The sequence below is a fragment of the Manacus vitellinus genome, unplaced genomic scaffold (assembly GCF_001715985.3).
Source record: "Manacus vitellinus isolate BGI_N305 unplaced genomic scaffold, ASM171598v3 scaffold_5_pilon, whole genome shotgun sequence".
Classification (NCBI taxonomy): domain Eukaryota; kingdom Metazoa; phylum Chordata; class Aves; order Passeriformes; family Pipridae; genus Manacus; species Manacus vitellinus.
In genome coordinates this window covers 19,496,265-19,511,854 of record NW_021940682.1, presented here as the reverse complement: position 1 = coordinate 19,511,854, position 15,590 = coordinate 19,496,265, and the positions used below count along the sequence as shown (strand labels likewise).

At 42.5% G+C, this 15,590-nt stretch overlaps 1 protein-coding gene across 7 annotated transcripts; it reads right to left on the bottom strand.

Moving 5' to 3' along the window:
- Positions 1 to 26: 26 nt before the first annotated feature.
- On the bottom strand, positions 27 to 15,165 carry STRA8 (stimulated by retinoic acid 8). 7 transcript variants are annotated; one of them, XR_001921657.2, is made up of 10 exons: positions 15,041 to 15,165; positions 14,592 to 14,789; positions 12,818 to 12,893; positions 11,303 to 11,387; positions 10,759 to 10,911; positions 7,405 to 7,687; positions 6,090 to 6,166; positions 4,320 to 4,431; positions 1,162 to 1,332; positions 27 to 841 (listed from the first exon to the last, which is right to left on the bottom strand). XR_001921657.2 is itself a non-coding variant. In XM_018080225.2 (9 exons), the coding sequence occupies exons 2-9, from the start codon at positions 14,697 to 14,699 to the stop codon at positions 767 to 769; spliced, it is 969 nt and encodes a 322-aa protein (XP_017935714.1). In that variant the 5' UTR covers positions 14,700 to 14,789; positions 15,041 to 15,165; the 3' UTR covers positions 27 to 766. The 7 variants fall into 7 exon arrangements, 6 of the variants coding, with proteins under 6 accessions (XP_017935714.1, XP_017935718.1, XP_008918506.1 ...); XM_018080225.2 differs by lacking the exon at positions 1,162 to 1,332; XM_018080229.2 differs by lacking the exon at positions 1,162 to 1,332 and having other exon boundaries at positions 14,745 to 14,789; positions 15,041 to 15,164.
- Positions 15,166 to 15,590: the final 425 nt, after the last annotated feature.

Genomic DNA, 15,590 nt, shown 5'->3' with positions numbered 1-15,590 from the left:
GTTCAAGTCTGCAGAATAGCCTTTAATGATAGCTCTGAGATGTGAAGGATTTTATTCATTTTCACAGCACATTAATTCTAAGACACTATTTGAGCAGCACTACTCATCAAAGAATTAGATATGGAAGAAGAGCACAGGGCTGATCACTCAGCTTTACACACTTTTCAAAAGTAAATAATCCAAAGTGTATTATTGTGCCTGCACTTTTCTGGGTGATTTGGGAGTGGGTGCCCACTGCTGCTGTCCTCATAAAGAGACAGAAGAGCCTCATCCCACTCTTTGTGAGGAAATCCATCTTTCCTTGTCAGCCCAGGCTAAAAAACAGCACCAGAAAAGTAATCACTGTCAGGGTGGTGATTTTTACAGGTTGCAGTTTGAGACTTGCATCCTATGGTAGTGTGCAGGCTGCCATTGATGTGGCCTCTCTGCTGCTCTTCCACAGGTTATGCTAGGCAAGGTCACTTAACTGTACATGCCTCAGTTTATTTGTGAGGCGAGATTTAACATTAAATAGTGATGGATAAAAACATTTATTAAGATATAATAAATAGCTAAAACCTTTAAGACTTTTAAAAAGTATAAATTACTCAACTGATATATCAAGAAGTACTAATGAGGGAAGGAGAAGTCAATGGTAACAAACCACTTCAACGCAGTGTCTCCACGCACTGCTCAGAGAGGTGCTTCACTGAAGGAGGTGAAGCCTCTTCACGTGCCTGGTGTACCTGACACTGCTTGGCAAAACATTAGCAAAGAGAGGTCCTGTTTAGAAATCTTCATCATCGAAGGTCTCAGTGCACCTCAGCATCACAGTCTCATAATCGTATGGAAGATCTTCTTCCTGAAAGCCCCCCCCAAGTCAAGCAGGATTAAAAACCAGTGGAGTTGATTGTGTTTCAAATATACAGTGGTTTGGTTAAGAGCTGATGTGTCAGCTACTGTACTGTGAGCCCTCCCTCCTCTCTGAATCAGCAACCAGCACTTGTCAAGTGCCTGAGATGCCTGATGAAGAATGGCTCAGATTTTCAACCAATTTCCTTTTGAAATCACCAGGCTCCACTCTCTGTCATTTAGACAGCTGTTACTGATTGTGATAGCAAGTGTGTCACATAACAGGCTCTGAAGATATGAGAGCTTCTTGAGGCCTTAACTTCTACCTACTTCAGGCTTTGCTCCACTTTTAGCAACAGAAGGAAGTGGTCTTCTCTTTCACCAGCTTACAGAGAATAAGCGGCTCTTGAGAAATCAAAGTCTGGAAGATGAAAGTGTTCATGCTTGCAGTCCCTCTAGTCCATCTTCTGTACTGATGCAGGACTCTTTAGGGAAAGACTGCTTTTAAAAATAGGTGCTGTTTAAAAATGTATAGCTTAAGAAGCACTAAATCCCACTTGCTTGTCAAGTGACTCATCTAAAATCCATAATTTTAAAAGAAAGCGTTCCTTTGAAGACACAAAGGTGCTCAGTACTATTTAGAAAAAACCCCACTGACTTTCATTTAGGCAAAACCTTTGGACCTCAGTCTAAATTAATTCTTTACTGCCTTTGCTGCTAAGCTCCTCTTATGATGTGACCTTAAGACAACAGCTCTTGAAAGATGACAAGATTGCTTAACTAATCTCAAGTTCAGAAATATTTCTCTATCACGTACCATGGAAGCATGCTCCTGTTCTTATTTTTGCATCACCACCCTTTAAAGAGCTCTCCCTTTCCTTGTCCAAATTATTGCCTCCCTTATCTTGTGCAAGTCCTTCTGAAGTTTTTTATACCAGTGGGGTGCATGCCCTTGGCAGCCTTGAGAGCCAGAGCAGCAGCTCAAGAGGAGCTGTGCTCGGTAGCTCTGTGGCTACAAAACAGTGACCATACACAATCCAACAGCAATACTTTGTACCTGTAAAGTTTACTAGAAATGGCATAACATAGCACTGGCATGAATGACCAGCAATAAACCCCATCACCTCATCAGCTCTGCAGATGAAAGGAAAGGAGACCACAGGCTGCCTTTTGTATTTCAGTTGGATGCACATCGCACGCCTTACTTTAGTACTTACTGTACCTGCTACCCACCCCTGTATCTTCTACAAGGTGTGTGACTTTAACCTTGAGATAATGTATCCCAGCACTGTCCAAACTCCTGGGCTAGCATAGCGCCAGCACAGGTACCATTTCAAGGGAAGGGGAGTGGTCTGCAGGGGTTCAGTCATACCCATAAGGTAAGCAGGACGGGTTCCTTTCCCTGTTAAGTCCAGGAGTCTCTGATGCTCTGAGCGGCCCAAATTCTGGGGCAAGGTGAGTAGCCTATACTGATCTCTCTGCTGCTGCCTGAGTTGGTGTGTTTCAAGCTAGCTGGAACATCTTCTATCCCTGCTCTGCAACCACTTTCATAACTGTCTCAATCTGTTTGCTTTGAGATGGATCCAAATTTCTGCTCTCAAAACAAAAAATATCTTGTCAGTCATTTTTTTTTTTGCCTCTTGGCAGCACTGTCTAGATGTGCTGTACTGCAGTCTAAATTAAAACAGATCGTGACCTTCACATTATTTAGCCTTGGTGATTTCCGCTCAAACTCCCTTTTTGTTGTCTTATCACAGACAACTAAAAGTTCCTGCATGAAAGAAGTGTGTGCAGCCTTTTATTTCCTTTTGGACCCACAGAGTACAGTCAACTGCCAATTTGCAGTACTTTGGGTTCTTTTGCTGCCTGTCTTCCCATTGCTCCCATTCTCCTAGTCTTATTTTAAATGTGCCTTGAAAGAGACACTACCTCTTCCCATACCACCTCATCTGGGAGCTGTGAGATGGACTTGGGCTCAATGATGCAGCACCAAGGAGAAGGACAAAAGGAGACCATGCCAGGCATGACACTCACAAAAGAAATTTAAAACTGGAAAATACCATATCTTGCCTAAAGCTTTTCTTTGTTTTCTAGGCCTGCTCAGTTCATGGTCATTTACATAAACACAAGAAGAGCTCTGCCCTTATGCAGAACATAGAAATTCACAGACCAAAGAGCTGCGTAGACCAGTGCCTGGTCTCTGACAATGACCAGGAGTGGAAGTTTAGACAAAAAGTGCAAGGACTGCACACACAGTGTGCTCTGTTTCACAATATAGGCTCCTACATTACAGCAAGCTGCTGTGAGGGCCTCCTGAGCTGGAAGTTGTATTTGGACCTTCAGATTTAGCAATTGCCCATGGATTGATGCCCCTGGAATTAAATCTGGTAACTTGTAAATGTAAGTGTTTTTAACATGTCGCTTGTTCATTTTATTGTGTGCTTTCTAGTTCTTCTGGTGTTAGACACAATGAATAATCATTCTGTGTACCAAATCCACACCATGCAGGAACAAAACGGTCTTGCAGTACCCCTCAGTCTTTTTTTTGTAGAAAAGTCCTACTCTAAAGTTCCTGTTCAATGTCTTTGCTGTGCCTGCTGGCATTCTCTATACCTCATCTAGTGCTACTGTCTCCCTGAGATGGAGGAACCAAATGGCACTCAGCAGTCACTGTAGATTCAGATAGTGGTGCAGCACAAGTTTTTGCTTTGTTTTCTGTTACAACTATCCCTCATCACAAACCCTCTATTTTCATTCAAAGGAGCATCTGTTCAAGTACCAGAGATTGGGTGGGAGCTAGGCAATAGAAACTAGCAAACCAATGGCTACTGTGGAGGCACAGTTGACTCTGAACCAAAACAAGCATGCTCTGGCTGAGGGATATCTTTTGGTTCTTCACCCACGTGCAAGCTCTGAGCCACCTCCTTGGCAGGAAGATAAGAACGGGAGGAAGAATGCTGCAAACACAAGGACTTGTTGGCTCAGCAAACCTGCAACAGTAGGCTGAAGTCAAGAGGCAGCTCAGGAACTGCTTATCAGCTCTCTCAAGAACACAGATATCCTGCTCCTAAGGCCTGCCAGTAGAGGTCTTAGGGTAGGGAACCTGGCACCCAGATGAAGGTGGGTCATACTGAACTCAGAATGAAGCAGCTGGGGGTTAATGGAGAACTGCAAAGTGAGCTTTGCCTGCTCAGAGGAGATCACTCAAGCTTTTCCACAAGGAACTTTCATGCAAAAAATAATAAAAAAAAAATTTAAAATTCCTCATGTCATTTGCCATTTTGAATAATATTCAAAGCAATAATAACCTCTCACACTTTGCTTCTTACAAAGGCAATCCTACTGACACATCTGAAGTGATGAACCCCAAGTTCTTATTTGTAATCATTCTGGACAATATGATCAGAAGCACAGAATACAGAAATCCTTTTCTGATACTGACAGAAATACATTGCTCCTTCTATAAGGAATCCTTTGGCAAGGCTTACCTGGAAAAACTGTGTATTAGCAAAGAAGAGGCGTTTTAGGAAGTCAGTGACCAGCAGATAGAGTCTGTGGTGATCCTCTGGATTATCAGAATTGCAGCTTGCAATTGCTGAACTGAAAATAGAACCAGATAGTGTATTTAATTTCCTGTTCCCTTCTCTTTACTTTCTCTCCTCCACATTTTACTTATAAATTAAAAAAAAAATTCAAATTGTTTTCAAGATGATTCCGATGTTAAAGACAATAGCCAAGCAAGGCAGAGAGGAGTGGTGGTGGATGCATTCATGAGATACTATCTAACAAATGCAAGGACAACATGCAAGAACAGAGAACAGCAATTCAAGAAACCAGTGTCACAACAAATAGATCCACTGATACATGACAGCTTTAGTAACATTGTTTTGGGGGAAAGTATATATCCATTAAAACAGAGAGCAACTATGGTTATTGGGTAGTGTATTTTGTAGGGTTGTTCAGAACTTCTTTTGTAAAATTTTTCAGTGAATGAAGTAACCTGTGGTGATGAAATGACATGTAGGTTTGTACTCAGGTAACTGTGGCAAAAAGCTAAGCTATTCATTCTGGACCTTACCTCTATATTCTTCCTGGGATTTTACAAAGTTCTGCCATCACACCTCTGTCCAGAATTACAAGGGAGGGAACAGGATAAATGTTGACTATTGAAATACTAATATGATTTGGGACCTAAAACAGACTGTAAAGATGATGGCAACACATTGCAGTATTAAGGAATATTTAATCTTATTTAAAATGCAAACGGCAGTTGTGACCTAATAAATGTTATTTAATAGATAAATGTTTGTTAAGCTTTTTTATCCATTCATGTATATTCTGATCAACAGCCCAAACAACCTTATTTTAATTCATTCTCTTCTGAAAGTGCAATCTGGAACGGTGGTGAAAGAAAGAGATTCAGACTAAAGAGCACTCTAAATGTAGAAATATAAGTAGAAAACGGAATTAAACCCCTCACAGATTAAAAACACTATTTGCAAAGAGAAACAATCCTAACAAAGACTAAGTAGCAAGAATACACAAAAGACGAGTCATAAAGTGATTTTCCTCTTGAAGAAAGCAACCATTTTCTTTCTTTGGTCTACTGGGAAAAATCAAAGACAGTGCCAGCTTTGTATTTGACATGTTCTCTTCACGGTAACTCATCTGACCTGAAGAGGAAAGAGATATTATTTAATAGGCCCTGTGTTTCTTTGGTGTTACTGTTCAGGTCAACCACACTTGAACCTAATCGCCTCTTTGTGACTGAATTAGGGTACTTGAAAAAGCTAAGGGAGAAAATGTTAAAAAATTATCATTTTTGTCTCATTAAATAAGAGTACAGTTTATGATTAGCTGATCTATGCAGGGAATGCCTCATGGTCCTCACAGATCTGGTGAGAGAGTGAAAAAGAAAACATTACAAAGTACTGTAACTTGAAAAAATGGAAAGCTATGCAGAGTGGTGAATAAAATCAGAAGGGCCCCAGTTATCCTGAAGTGACAGGCTGCTCTTAATAAGTGATTCATACTGATTCTGCTTTAAATGACCATTAGTCATTTCACTTTTGCACCTTCAAAGGAAGTATTATTGTGAGCACAGTTGCTGGAGGCTGCTATTCTAACCATTTACTAAAAATTAGGCACAAAAAAGAGAGGTAGGCTATTGTCTTACTCCACAGAATACTTGCTGTGAAGTATTGACAGTGGGCTGTTAACTTACTGGTTCTACCAAAAGGGGTAATTTTGTAATTTACCTCTGGCTAGACATTCCCTGAGTCTTGCTTCTGTCAAGGAAACCAGCAGCAACATCAAATGCATCTTCAAACATTACCTAGCAGAGAAATCACTTCAGATGTCAACATATCCAGCCACCTAAAACTTTTACCTAGGGCATAATTTTTAATAGTAAAGTCTTTAAAAACATGATATTCTTTCTTTATATTTAATAGGTATGTTTACAGCTAGAGTAAACCAAGAGGTTTTGTGGAGACAGGAATAATAAGGAATAACTGTATTTCATGACTAAGAACACAAGGTGAAGGTCCATTCCCTTAAGCCTGTGCTTCAACCTCTTGGAATTAGACTTAATATTACATCTCCCAAAAAAATCAGTAAACCCCATGAATTGTATCAGTGCTTTTGAGGCTTGACCATGGACTGCTGCTTATGGCTGGAGATCTCAGCTGTACCAGCCAGTCTCTCCAAATCTGATTCTATTTCACAAAGGAGTTTAGATGCTCCCTGTGACAGACTAATAAGCTCATTAGTTCACTCTGCCATAATGCAGTTCACACATTTTCTGTGCCAGAAAGTGCTGTACATGTAACATCCCCATGACATTTCCTAAGGCGACGAGCAATATGAGTTGTGTCCTGTGACTCAAAAAGAACTTATCAATGCAATTTCCTTATATGCTAAAGGTAGACATCTGTCCCTCTGTTGCAGCTGATAAAATGACACATATCTCTTTGAGCAGCTAGTTGTTTCAGCAATCAGTGCTCCAGGAACCATTTCTAAAGAATTAGCGGTTATTTAATCCATGTCATCAATCTCTTTTTAACAAATGCCATGGTCTACTCAATCACTGACTTCTTGGCTCTGCAGAGGTGCATGGTACAGGCAGTCATTGGCCCTGTACCACTTGAACTGGTCTCTTTGCTACCAAGTGCTTTGATGGAAAAACCCCACCCAACCCAAAACACAGCAGGTTTGGCAAACTGGGTATTCCTTCTGAATTTGGATCTTCTGTGCTTCTCAGAGAGTTTGCAGAGCACAGGAACTCTTGTTCTTGCTCCCTGTCCCTGGAGCAAATTATGAGTAAATTTAACTGTTGCTCAGCACAGGATTACTACCACTGCACTCCTATAGCTTGCTATGTATCTTATCAAGAGAAAAGTTGGTGCAGACATTTACTCAAAGACTGCTTATTGTCTCCACTTATGCATTCAGGTGGTCTTGAGAAAGCTTAGTCACAACTACTGTATGTTTTCAATTAAAAGCTGCAGAGCCAATTAGTATCTGAAGGCTTGGAGTTTCAGAGGCAGACTATGTATGTTACTGAGCACTTACTTCCTCTGGTGTGGAGACTGAGGAACCACTGGCTTCCTCACTGTTACCTCCGCTGTCCCTCACGCTCCCTTCAGTGCATGCAGCCTCTTGGCCAGAAGCCTTGGAATCCACGAGGAAATCTCTCTGACTACAGTACTGCAAGATGCTGTCCCTGCTTTCTTCAGAAAGCTCTTGCCAGAAATGGGAAATAGCTGTGGAGACCTCAGGAAGAGGCACTTCTCCAGTGCAAACAATTCCATGCTCTATCAGCAGGTCCATTGTATGCTTATAAAAATACAGGTATCTGGAATGAAAGGAAAGGGAGCATCTCTTAAGAGCAGGCTATGAGGCAGCCATCTACTGAAAATCAGCAGGAGAGTGGGTAGTAGGAGTAGCTCTGATTCGTAGCTGCTTCACTGACTCCCCCCTCTAAGACTTCATACAATTATTGAAGATTGCCCAACACCATTTGAAGATTTTAGCAACTCTGTTCTGCCAAGATTTCATCTGCAAAAAACAGGCTCCAGCCACAGCTTCAGCAGGACTGCCTCACAACAAAAGCTCCAGGCACTGCAGGTTGTACTCGTTGCACAGGCAGACCTCATTCTGGAGTTTAATCAATTTTCAGCTACTTGCCTTTGTATTCTGAGCCTTTTGCACTGCAAGTCACTTTTTAGACATTTACTGGCGTTGCGCTACACTTTAAAGCCCTGTCTGAGGTGTCAGGTACTTGTACATGCAGACAGAAGGAGACCACCCCAGGTCTGGATGCTCTGACTTAAGCATGGGAGCTAAATTTCCTGCATTTTACATCTGAGGAAATGCATCCCTAAGACTGAATTCTAAGCAGTCTGTAGTGAAACTGGTAGTGGAACGTAAGTGTCATAATTTCAACCCAGTCACTTAATCTCAGAACAAGCCTGCTTGTACTGTTAGCACTGTGTGGCACGGTGAACCAAGGATAATAATGTCTCCTTCAGAAAGCAACACTGAAGGTTATTTTACATTAATTAAATGCTTAGAGCTTCTCAAAGGAAAATAACAAAATCAAAGGAGTACAAACAAGAGTTCTATAAACAGCAGGCATTTTTACTACATTTGGGCTCAAAAGGATTCACAAATGAGCACGTTTCCTGATTAACTGAACAGTATTGCATGATAAAGTAACTCAAAAGAGTTTAGTCTTTTCTTTACTATTTTTAAATATTTGTTCCAGCAATCCAATATTGACAAGATAATTTTGTACACACACATAAGCATGTTTAAACTCGTTTCCATACTCTGGAGTATTGTTCACCATTGTTTGGAGACAAAATACTGGAAGGGGAATAAGCGTTCTCATGTAAGGTATTTCACTCATTAAGGTTTCTGGATATCCAGCTCCAAACAAAGGATCTGGAGTTTCTCAGGCAGAAGAATATGAATCACCATTAGACTGCTCTGCTAAAGAAATTAAGCTTGAAGCAGAACTCAACTATTTCCTTCCCAACTGGAAAGAGTTTTGCACCGGACACATTTTGCACCGGACAGAGTACCGTGCAGTCCTACCAATGTAGCTCCTGCTGGTGGACATGGGGAGAAAACTCAGCCTGTTGAAGCTCAAAGCATTTCTGATGCTGCCCAAATAATGTGATTAAACAATCACCAAAAGACTGCTATTTTCTTTGCTGAAGAGTCCCTGTCGTTTTATGCCTGTTATAAAAGATCGTTTTTTGACAAGAATTAGCTATGAACCAAATGCAACATGCCATAAGACTACAGGGTAAGAGTCAGAGTTCACACAGTACAGGCCCTGGTCTACCTCGTCAGTGAAGAATGGGAAAGTCAGGTGTTTACAGCTCTGTCATGCAGTCTTTGAGGAAGCAGAGCTCTCTAACCCTGAAAATCTTGATTCAGCACATTTCAAGGTCTTGTAAACGATACCTTACTACAGGCACCTCCGATTCTCACAGGAGCGAAAAAAGGAGCCGTAGTGGGAGGCTGGTGCCATCTGCTGGTACAGCTGCAGGCTCCATTTGATGAAAAACACGGTGAGGATCCAAGGGAATTTTAGAAATAAGCAGCAGTTTGAAGCAAAAGAAAAGGAACTGCGGAAGTGTTTGTTTATGGTGGCGATGCTGCAGAAGAGAATGCCAGATGTGGATTCTTCTGCACTGCATGTTCTTAACTCTGGAATGGTTAGGGTGAACTTGACTGCTTGATGGTACAGGATAGATTACACATTCATCTATTTCTCATATCTTTACAATCAAATAATCATCCTGTTGGAAAAGCAAGATAAAACCTCCTAGTGCTGTCTGACTAGGGGAAGGGGAAGAATGTGGTGTATGACAAACTCAGTTTTAAGATATTAATAACTTTGAAAAAACCATTACAATCTCTGGCTAAAATAATGGATCACTGACATGAGAACAGTGGTCTTTGATTTTTAGGTCCTGCATCAGGCACTTAGGGAGCTGATCCTAGAGGGGGTTATGGACTCACACCCACTAGTTATAAGTGTAACACACATGCAAGAGTTTAGGTTCCCCTCCTCCCCAGTTTTGCAGACATTCTGAGGAATGGTTTCTGGTATCTTCCAGACCACCACTATTCTGCACCCTGCAGGCTGAGAACAACTAGATCTTCCTTAGTTGAATGCAGCCTTAGCCTGCTCTGATCCCACTAAAAAAGTATTCCAAGCTGCAAACAGCTAAGGGTCTATTTTGGGAAGGGGCAACAGTGTTCAAGCTTCTCATAACAACGCTATTAGAGGTAGGATGAGCATCACTGTAGGGGAAAGTATGCTCTGCCTCTGGTTCCTGTACCTCCCTAGAACACATACAGCTAGACTCTTGACAATTTCATCTGGTGCAGCAATTCCTACATTCCTAAAATCTAGTCCCATTGCAGGGATACAACTTTATGGGGGTACTGATACCACCAACAAACAGGGACACACACCTGCATAAATCATCCTGGATTAATAACCTCCTATTTCACCTGAGCTTGCCTGTTAAAGCACTACTGTTAGCAAGAATGTTCCATTGTACTCTGAAAGTCATATGGACAGTGGTAAAGTGTGGCCACACAGGGACTGAAACAGTTGAAAGAAATTTTCTTCTTTTTCTTGAGAAGGGGTGAAAAATCCTCAGGGATTTACCAGGGCCTGAAAGCTGGGGACTGCTGTGATGCTGAGAGTTCATTCACATGCAAGTCACAGGTAAAGGACTTGGGAAGTGATCAACTCCATCACCAGCAGGGCCAAAGTTGCTGGCACAAGTCTTCTGCAAGGCAGATTCAGGCTCCAGCAGGGCTGTATGAACAGCAGCGACTCAATGCACAGTGTTAATGCAAACAAGTTGAAAAACTGAAGGCAACGTGGGGTGCACTTACCGTTCAAATTCCACTAGATCTGGGGAAGAAGTGTCTGAAAACTGGATCAGTTCTGGCTTCCCATCTTCTTCCAGTGTTTGTTTTTCACATTCTTGAATCAAATACCAGATGGCAGAGTCACTTTCACTCACGTCTTCTGAGGCTGAGGTAATGCTGGAAAGAACACAAAAGAAAAAAGCCACATGAACAATTTCTTAACTGGACCTCTGTCATGGTCACTCCAGAGTCCAGGGCTATTCTTCCCAAGCCAGCTTTTCCCTCCTTCTTTTGCTTTGCAGGAGAATGAGAAGTCCTTGGTGGAGATCAGCTATACAGAAGGGAAAGAAAATAAAAGCACTGACTGGAAATGAGACCAACAACATGCTTAGAATGTTTGTGTACTACATGGGATTACAGGGGTCCAGGGGAAATCTCTTCATCCTTTTCTCATGATGAAAGACCTCTGCTTGGAAATACAGTAACAATGACAAAGAGGTTCAAAGATGCTGGGATGGAAGCAAGTGCAAAGTATTATCATCTTTTCTTGACTGGTATAAGCCCTTACCTGTGATTGCTGAATTGCCTCTTGACATATTCCTCCCTGACTTCCTCCAAGCTGGATGGGTTCCCATCCTCCAGACTGTAGCTCTCTGTTGTCAGCAGAAAGGTTACTGTTACATCAGTGGCACTTTTGGCTTCTCACTCACCCTCAGCCTCGACCAAACAGAGTATTTTCAATAACTGGTTCTTCATGAGCCAGAGCTTTTCATGAGGGAAAATAATGTGAAAGAAGAAATCTCTGCCTCTCCTACAATGTGACTAGCATCATTGGGAGGTTATGAACACTGAGGAACTTAGAATAAATGCCTTGTTCCTAACACTGATCTGACAGAACTGATGGTGAAAACAACAAGCAAATCAAAGTTCAGGCATGCACTAGTCAATACAGTATTTTGTGATTACCATATAATGAACGAATTGCATGTAAAAAAACCTGACATCCAAGCTGTGATTACCACAAGCAGTATGAATTTTACATATATGCAAGTCAATACAAGGGGAAGCTTGCCTCCAAGCTCCGCTTGGCCAGCCTCACCACTTGTGATCTCTTCAGTTTTGCTCTGTCAAAATACTCTTTCTACCTATGACTGACTTTTACGGGTCATCCAAAGATGTGGTTTCAGATAAGACTGTTCATTGTAAGCACTGAGACTTCCAATTGATGTAAATTATTAGAGGTGCAAGTTGCATAAACAGCAATTTTTTTCTTCTAGCTGACAAGAATTTGGACACTTGAAGGGACAAAAAATTATGTCCAAAGCCTCTACCCTATAAGCCCTTAGTCCTACTTGCTGCCAGTGGAGGCAGTGGCCAGCATCAGTAAACAGAAGGCTCATTGTTGAGGGTGTGAAGCCCCACAGCAGGAGCTGCCTCAGCTGCTGACAGCACATGCTGACCCGCGTGTCACAGGCTGTGACAGAGGAGGGCATGAAGATGACCCATCAAGCGGAAAGAAAACAAAACTGTACCATCTCTCTTAGCCAATTTTATCAGAGTAAACTCTTAATCAGAGGCTTCCATTCCCTACACTAGGAAATCCTACCTCACACCAGAGCCTGCAGTTCAAGCTCTCACGCCGCTGGGTGCTCCTGAGGGCTGCGACTCGCACTGCACCACATTGCTGCGGCCAGGAGGAGCACACATGCTCCCACAGTGAGTGAGGCTCCTTAGTGAGAGCCTAAGGATCCAGCATGGGGACCCACACCAGGCCACACCTGCTGGGGGCAAATCGGCAGCAGCGTGGCAAGGGCACTCAGGCCTGCTGCCATGGCATAGCAGGAAATACGTGTTTCCTTTCTGCACCTAGGCTGGGGAGGGAGTAGGAAACACTGAGTTAGAGGGGGATTTCCGAGATGCAGTGCTTAGTGGGTTGATAGACTTTTCGCTATCCCTTGCTTATTGCTACAACTAAAGCCACAGTTGGCTGTGATGCTCAGCTGTGCACCTATCTGTCTCTGTTTAACAAATACATAAAGACCAAGTGCAGGCACTTTGTCCAAGCAAATACTCGCATAGTTACCTTTCATCTTCAGCAAAGAACACAAGGTTTGCTCCAACTTCTGGATAGATGTCTTAGCCTTACGCAAAACCTGATACTAAACATAAGAAGAAAACAGAACTGATTATTCTCTGCTCTAACTAGATTCATGTTTGAAAATGCCTTGATTTTTTCCTTCACTTTTCCTTCATTTTGACCTTCAGTAATTTCCATGTCTCTGAGAAAAAAATGATGTTGTTTCACCAGCTACCCTTATACATATGAAAAGGGAAAATAATAACATAGTAAACTTCAACATAGAATATAAATATTTGTATATATTATGCAATACATACACATCACACCCAGTCTCAAAGACATTTGCTACTTAACTCTGATCTTTTTTCATCAGCAAATGGTCTTTTTTGGATCATTCTCTTCTTGGAGCATGTCCAGAAATACCATGCTGTGAATCCTTGTTGGATGCCTACCAACTTAAGGCATAAGATTTTAGTAATGATTTCCTGTGAGAATTTTGCTAGGAGAAGCCTTTGCCATGCTCTACTCTCAGCTGATGTAAACTGGAATAACTTCAGTGCTGCACATCACCCCATCATTTATACGAGACATAACTGAAAACATACGACCAGTGCATTTAAACATACACATCTCCAAAATATTTGAAGATTTACGTGTGTGGTGAGACCATCCATGATCACCTTACATGGGATGTCTACCTTGCAGAGCTTTCACGACAGATATTTTAGCAAGACACTAAACACTAAGGATACAAGTGACCTTCTGTATTTAGGCTTTTTCAAGATATTAAACTTCCTCGACCCCCTGATGTCACACAAGCGGCACATGATACTATGAAAAAGCAATTTTAAGAATTGGCATGTGAACATAGTCTCCTTAGACTAGGCAAAGGAAGTAGTAGTTTAGTTTTGGCTTCTGAGATCATGATGACTTCAGCTTAACTTGCATCTTGCTCAGAACATGGGAAACCAAACTCTTACCTCAACCTACATGAGAGCTAAGGGCCTGAGCAGGCACAAGCCTCATATAGAAGTATTTGGCATGTTCATAGCCCTGTACAAGGACAATTCCTGTCCTAAACAATCACTGCCCTCTCCATTTTTCAAACTGGAAAATGTAACCAAACAACAATGTAACCAAATGAATTGGTGGCAGGGTTGAGAAAAGACTCCTGATGTTTATTTCTCTGCCTCCAGCATAGCAATATCAATCTGTTCAGTAGTATTTTGAGTAAATTTCATCTTTATAAACAATTTTGATTAAATAGTTTCTTTGTTTAGAAGAGACAAAGAAACAGTACCAGTGGTTTTTTTTTCCTGATCTTATTTTTCCAGAGTGTCTTGAAGACAGAGCCTCATAAGGCTGAATGAATTTCTCCCTCCCCTCTAACTTCTTCTGTCCCTAAACTCACTATTCTGATTTCAGAGCAAAATGCTGTGAAATCAAGATAACTCCATCACGAGATCCCTTGGTTTGTTTCCAAAACACTATAAAAGAAAACGCAAAGCTAGAAAAATGCAGCAAAAAAGCCTGTAAGAATAGTGCAGACAAGGCACATGATAAACCCATGACCCAGAAACTACAAACTGAACAACTTGCTTATGCTGAGTTGGCAGCTTTAAAGAGATCCAGGAAAGGTGCATATAGTGAAGTTACACACACACCAGCACCCACTAAGATACAGTGGTCATCCTCATAAATTTAACCTAAACCTGGTTAAGTTTGAACATGCTTATGTATTACAGTGATGGATAGGGAAGTAGTTGCTGCTCCGCACCTTTGAGGCACAGTTGTCTGACTGGGAAAAAACTCTTCCCCGCAAGCTGCTGAAGAGTCTTGCCAGAGGAACCCGGTGGTGTGCCTGTGGCAAGTGCTGCTTTGCCATACAGTGTTCTACCTCTTACAGGTGTGTCAGGGGATTGAGACTCACTCTGGCATGTATCTTCCTACAGTCTCCAGCTGTCTCTGCCGAAAGCTGCAATGCAACATTTATTTATACTGAATAAATATCTAAGTGAAGAAAAAGAAATCTTACAGCCTGCATAGTGGTCAGACCAAAACAAACAAAGAAAAATATGTGGCTGATTGACAAGGGCATTCCAGCTCATCTTTGTGTAGAAAATCAAGGAGTTTGAAATATTCTCTTTGCCTGACAGATCCCTGCCTGTTAAGTACTTACTAAAACGCTAATAATAAACTGCAACACAGCTTAAGCTAGCCTCCCACCTCCTGCACACTTCCCCGTTTCCATCAAATATCCAGGGCTCGGCTTCACACTGACTCCTCTCCTTCCACAGATGTTACTAAGTGACAGACTTCTTTACAACATTGGATTTTTTTCCCCAATTAACTGTGACATTTGTGCAGGCAACGATATCAGACATACACTTGCACAGGAGGGCCAGATCCAGGCGCAGCCAGGCCTGCTGCAGCTGCCCCGCCGGCCTACTGACAGAGCTGAGGGCCCGTCTGGAAGCCCTTCCCGCCTGCCAACTGGAAGGCCAATGCCGCTTGCCTCTCCGCTTGACCGATGATTCCACGCAAGTAAGGCTAGGGGTAAGAAGGCCCCGCCCTGCTGTTCCTTCCGGCAGCGGGAGGGGAGAGGCCGGCGGGGGAAGCCCGCGAGGCGCGCCGACTTCTGTCAGGGACGGGGTGTGGTCCCTCGGTGCGCCCCGCCCGGAGCCGCCCTGCCGCCGCGCCTCTGGCCGCGAGCGCCAGGCAAGCATGAGCGCCACAACGTGGCCAACGGCCAATCGCGACGCAGCGCGCCGGACGG

Bases quoted from the DNA above. Each gene is read 5' to 3' on its own strand.
- STRA8 (XM_018080225.2), bottom strand. From the start codon at position 14,699: ATGGCAAAGCAGCACTTGCCACAGGCACACCACCGGGTTCCTCTGGCA. The intron at 12,894-14,591 runs GTGCGGAGCAGC...TCTTATGTTTAG, and splicing joins CAGACAACTGTGCCTCAAAG to TATCAGGTTTTGCGTAAGGC. The intron at 4,432-6,089 runs GTAAATTACAAA...TTCTATTTTCAG, and splicing joins CAGGGAATGTCTAGCCAGAG to TTCAGCAATTGCAAGCTGCA.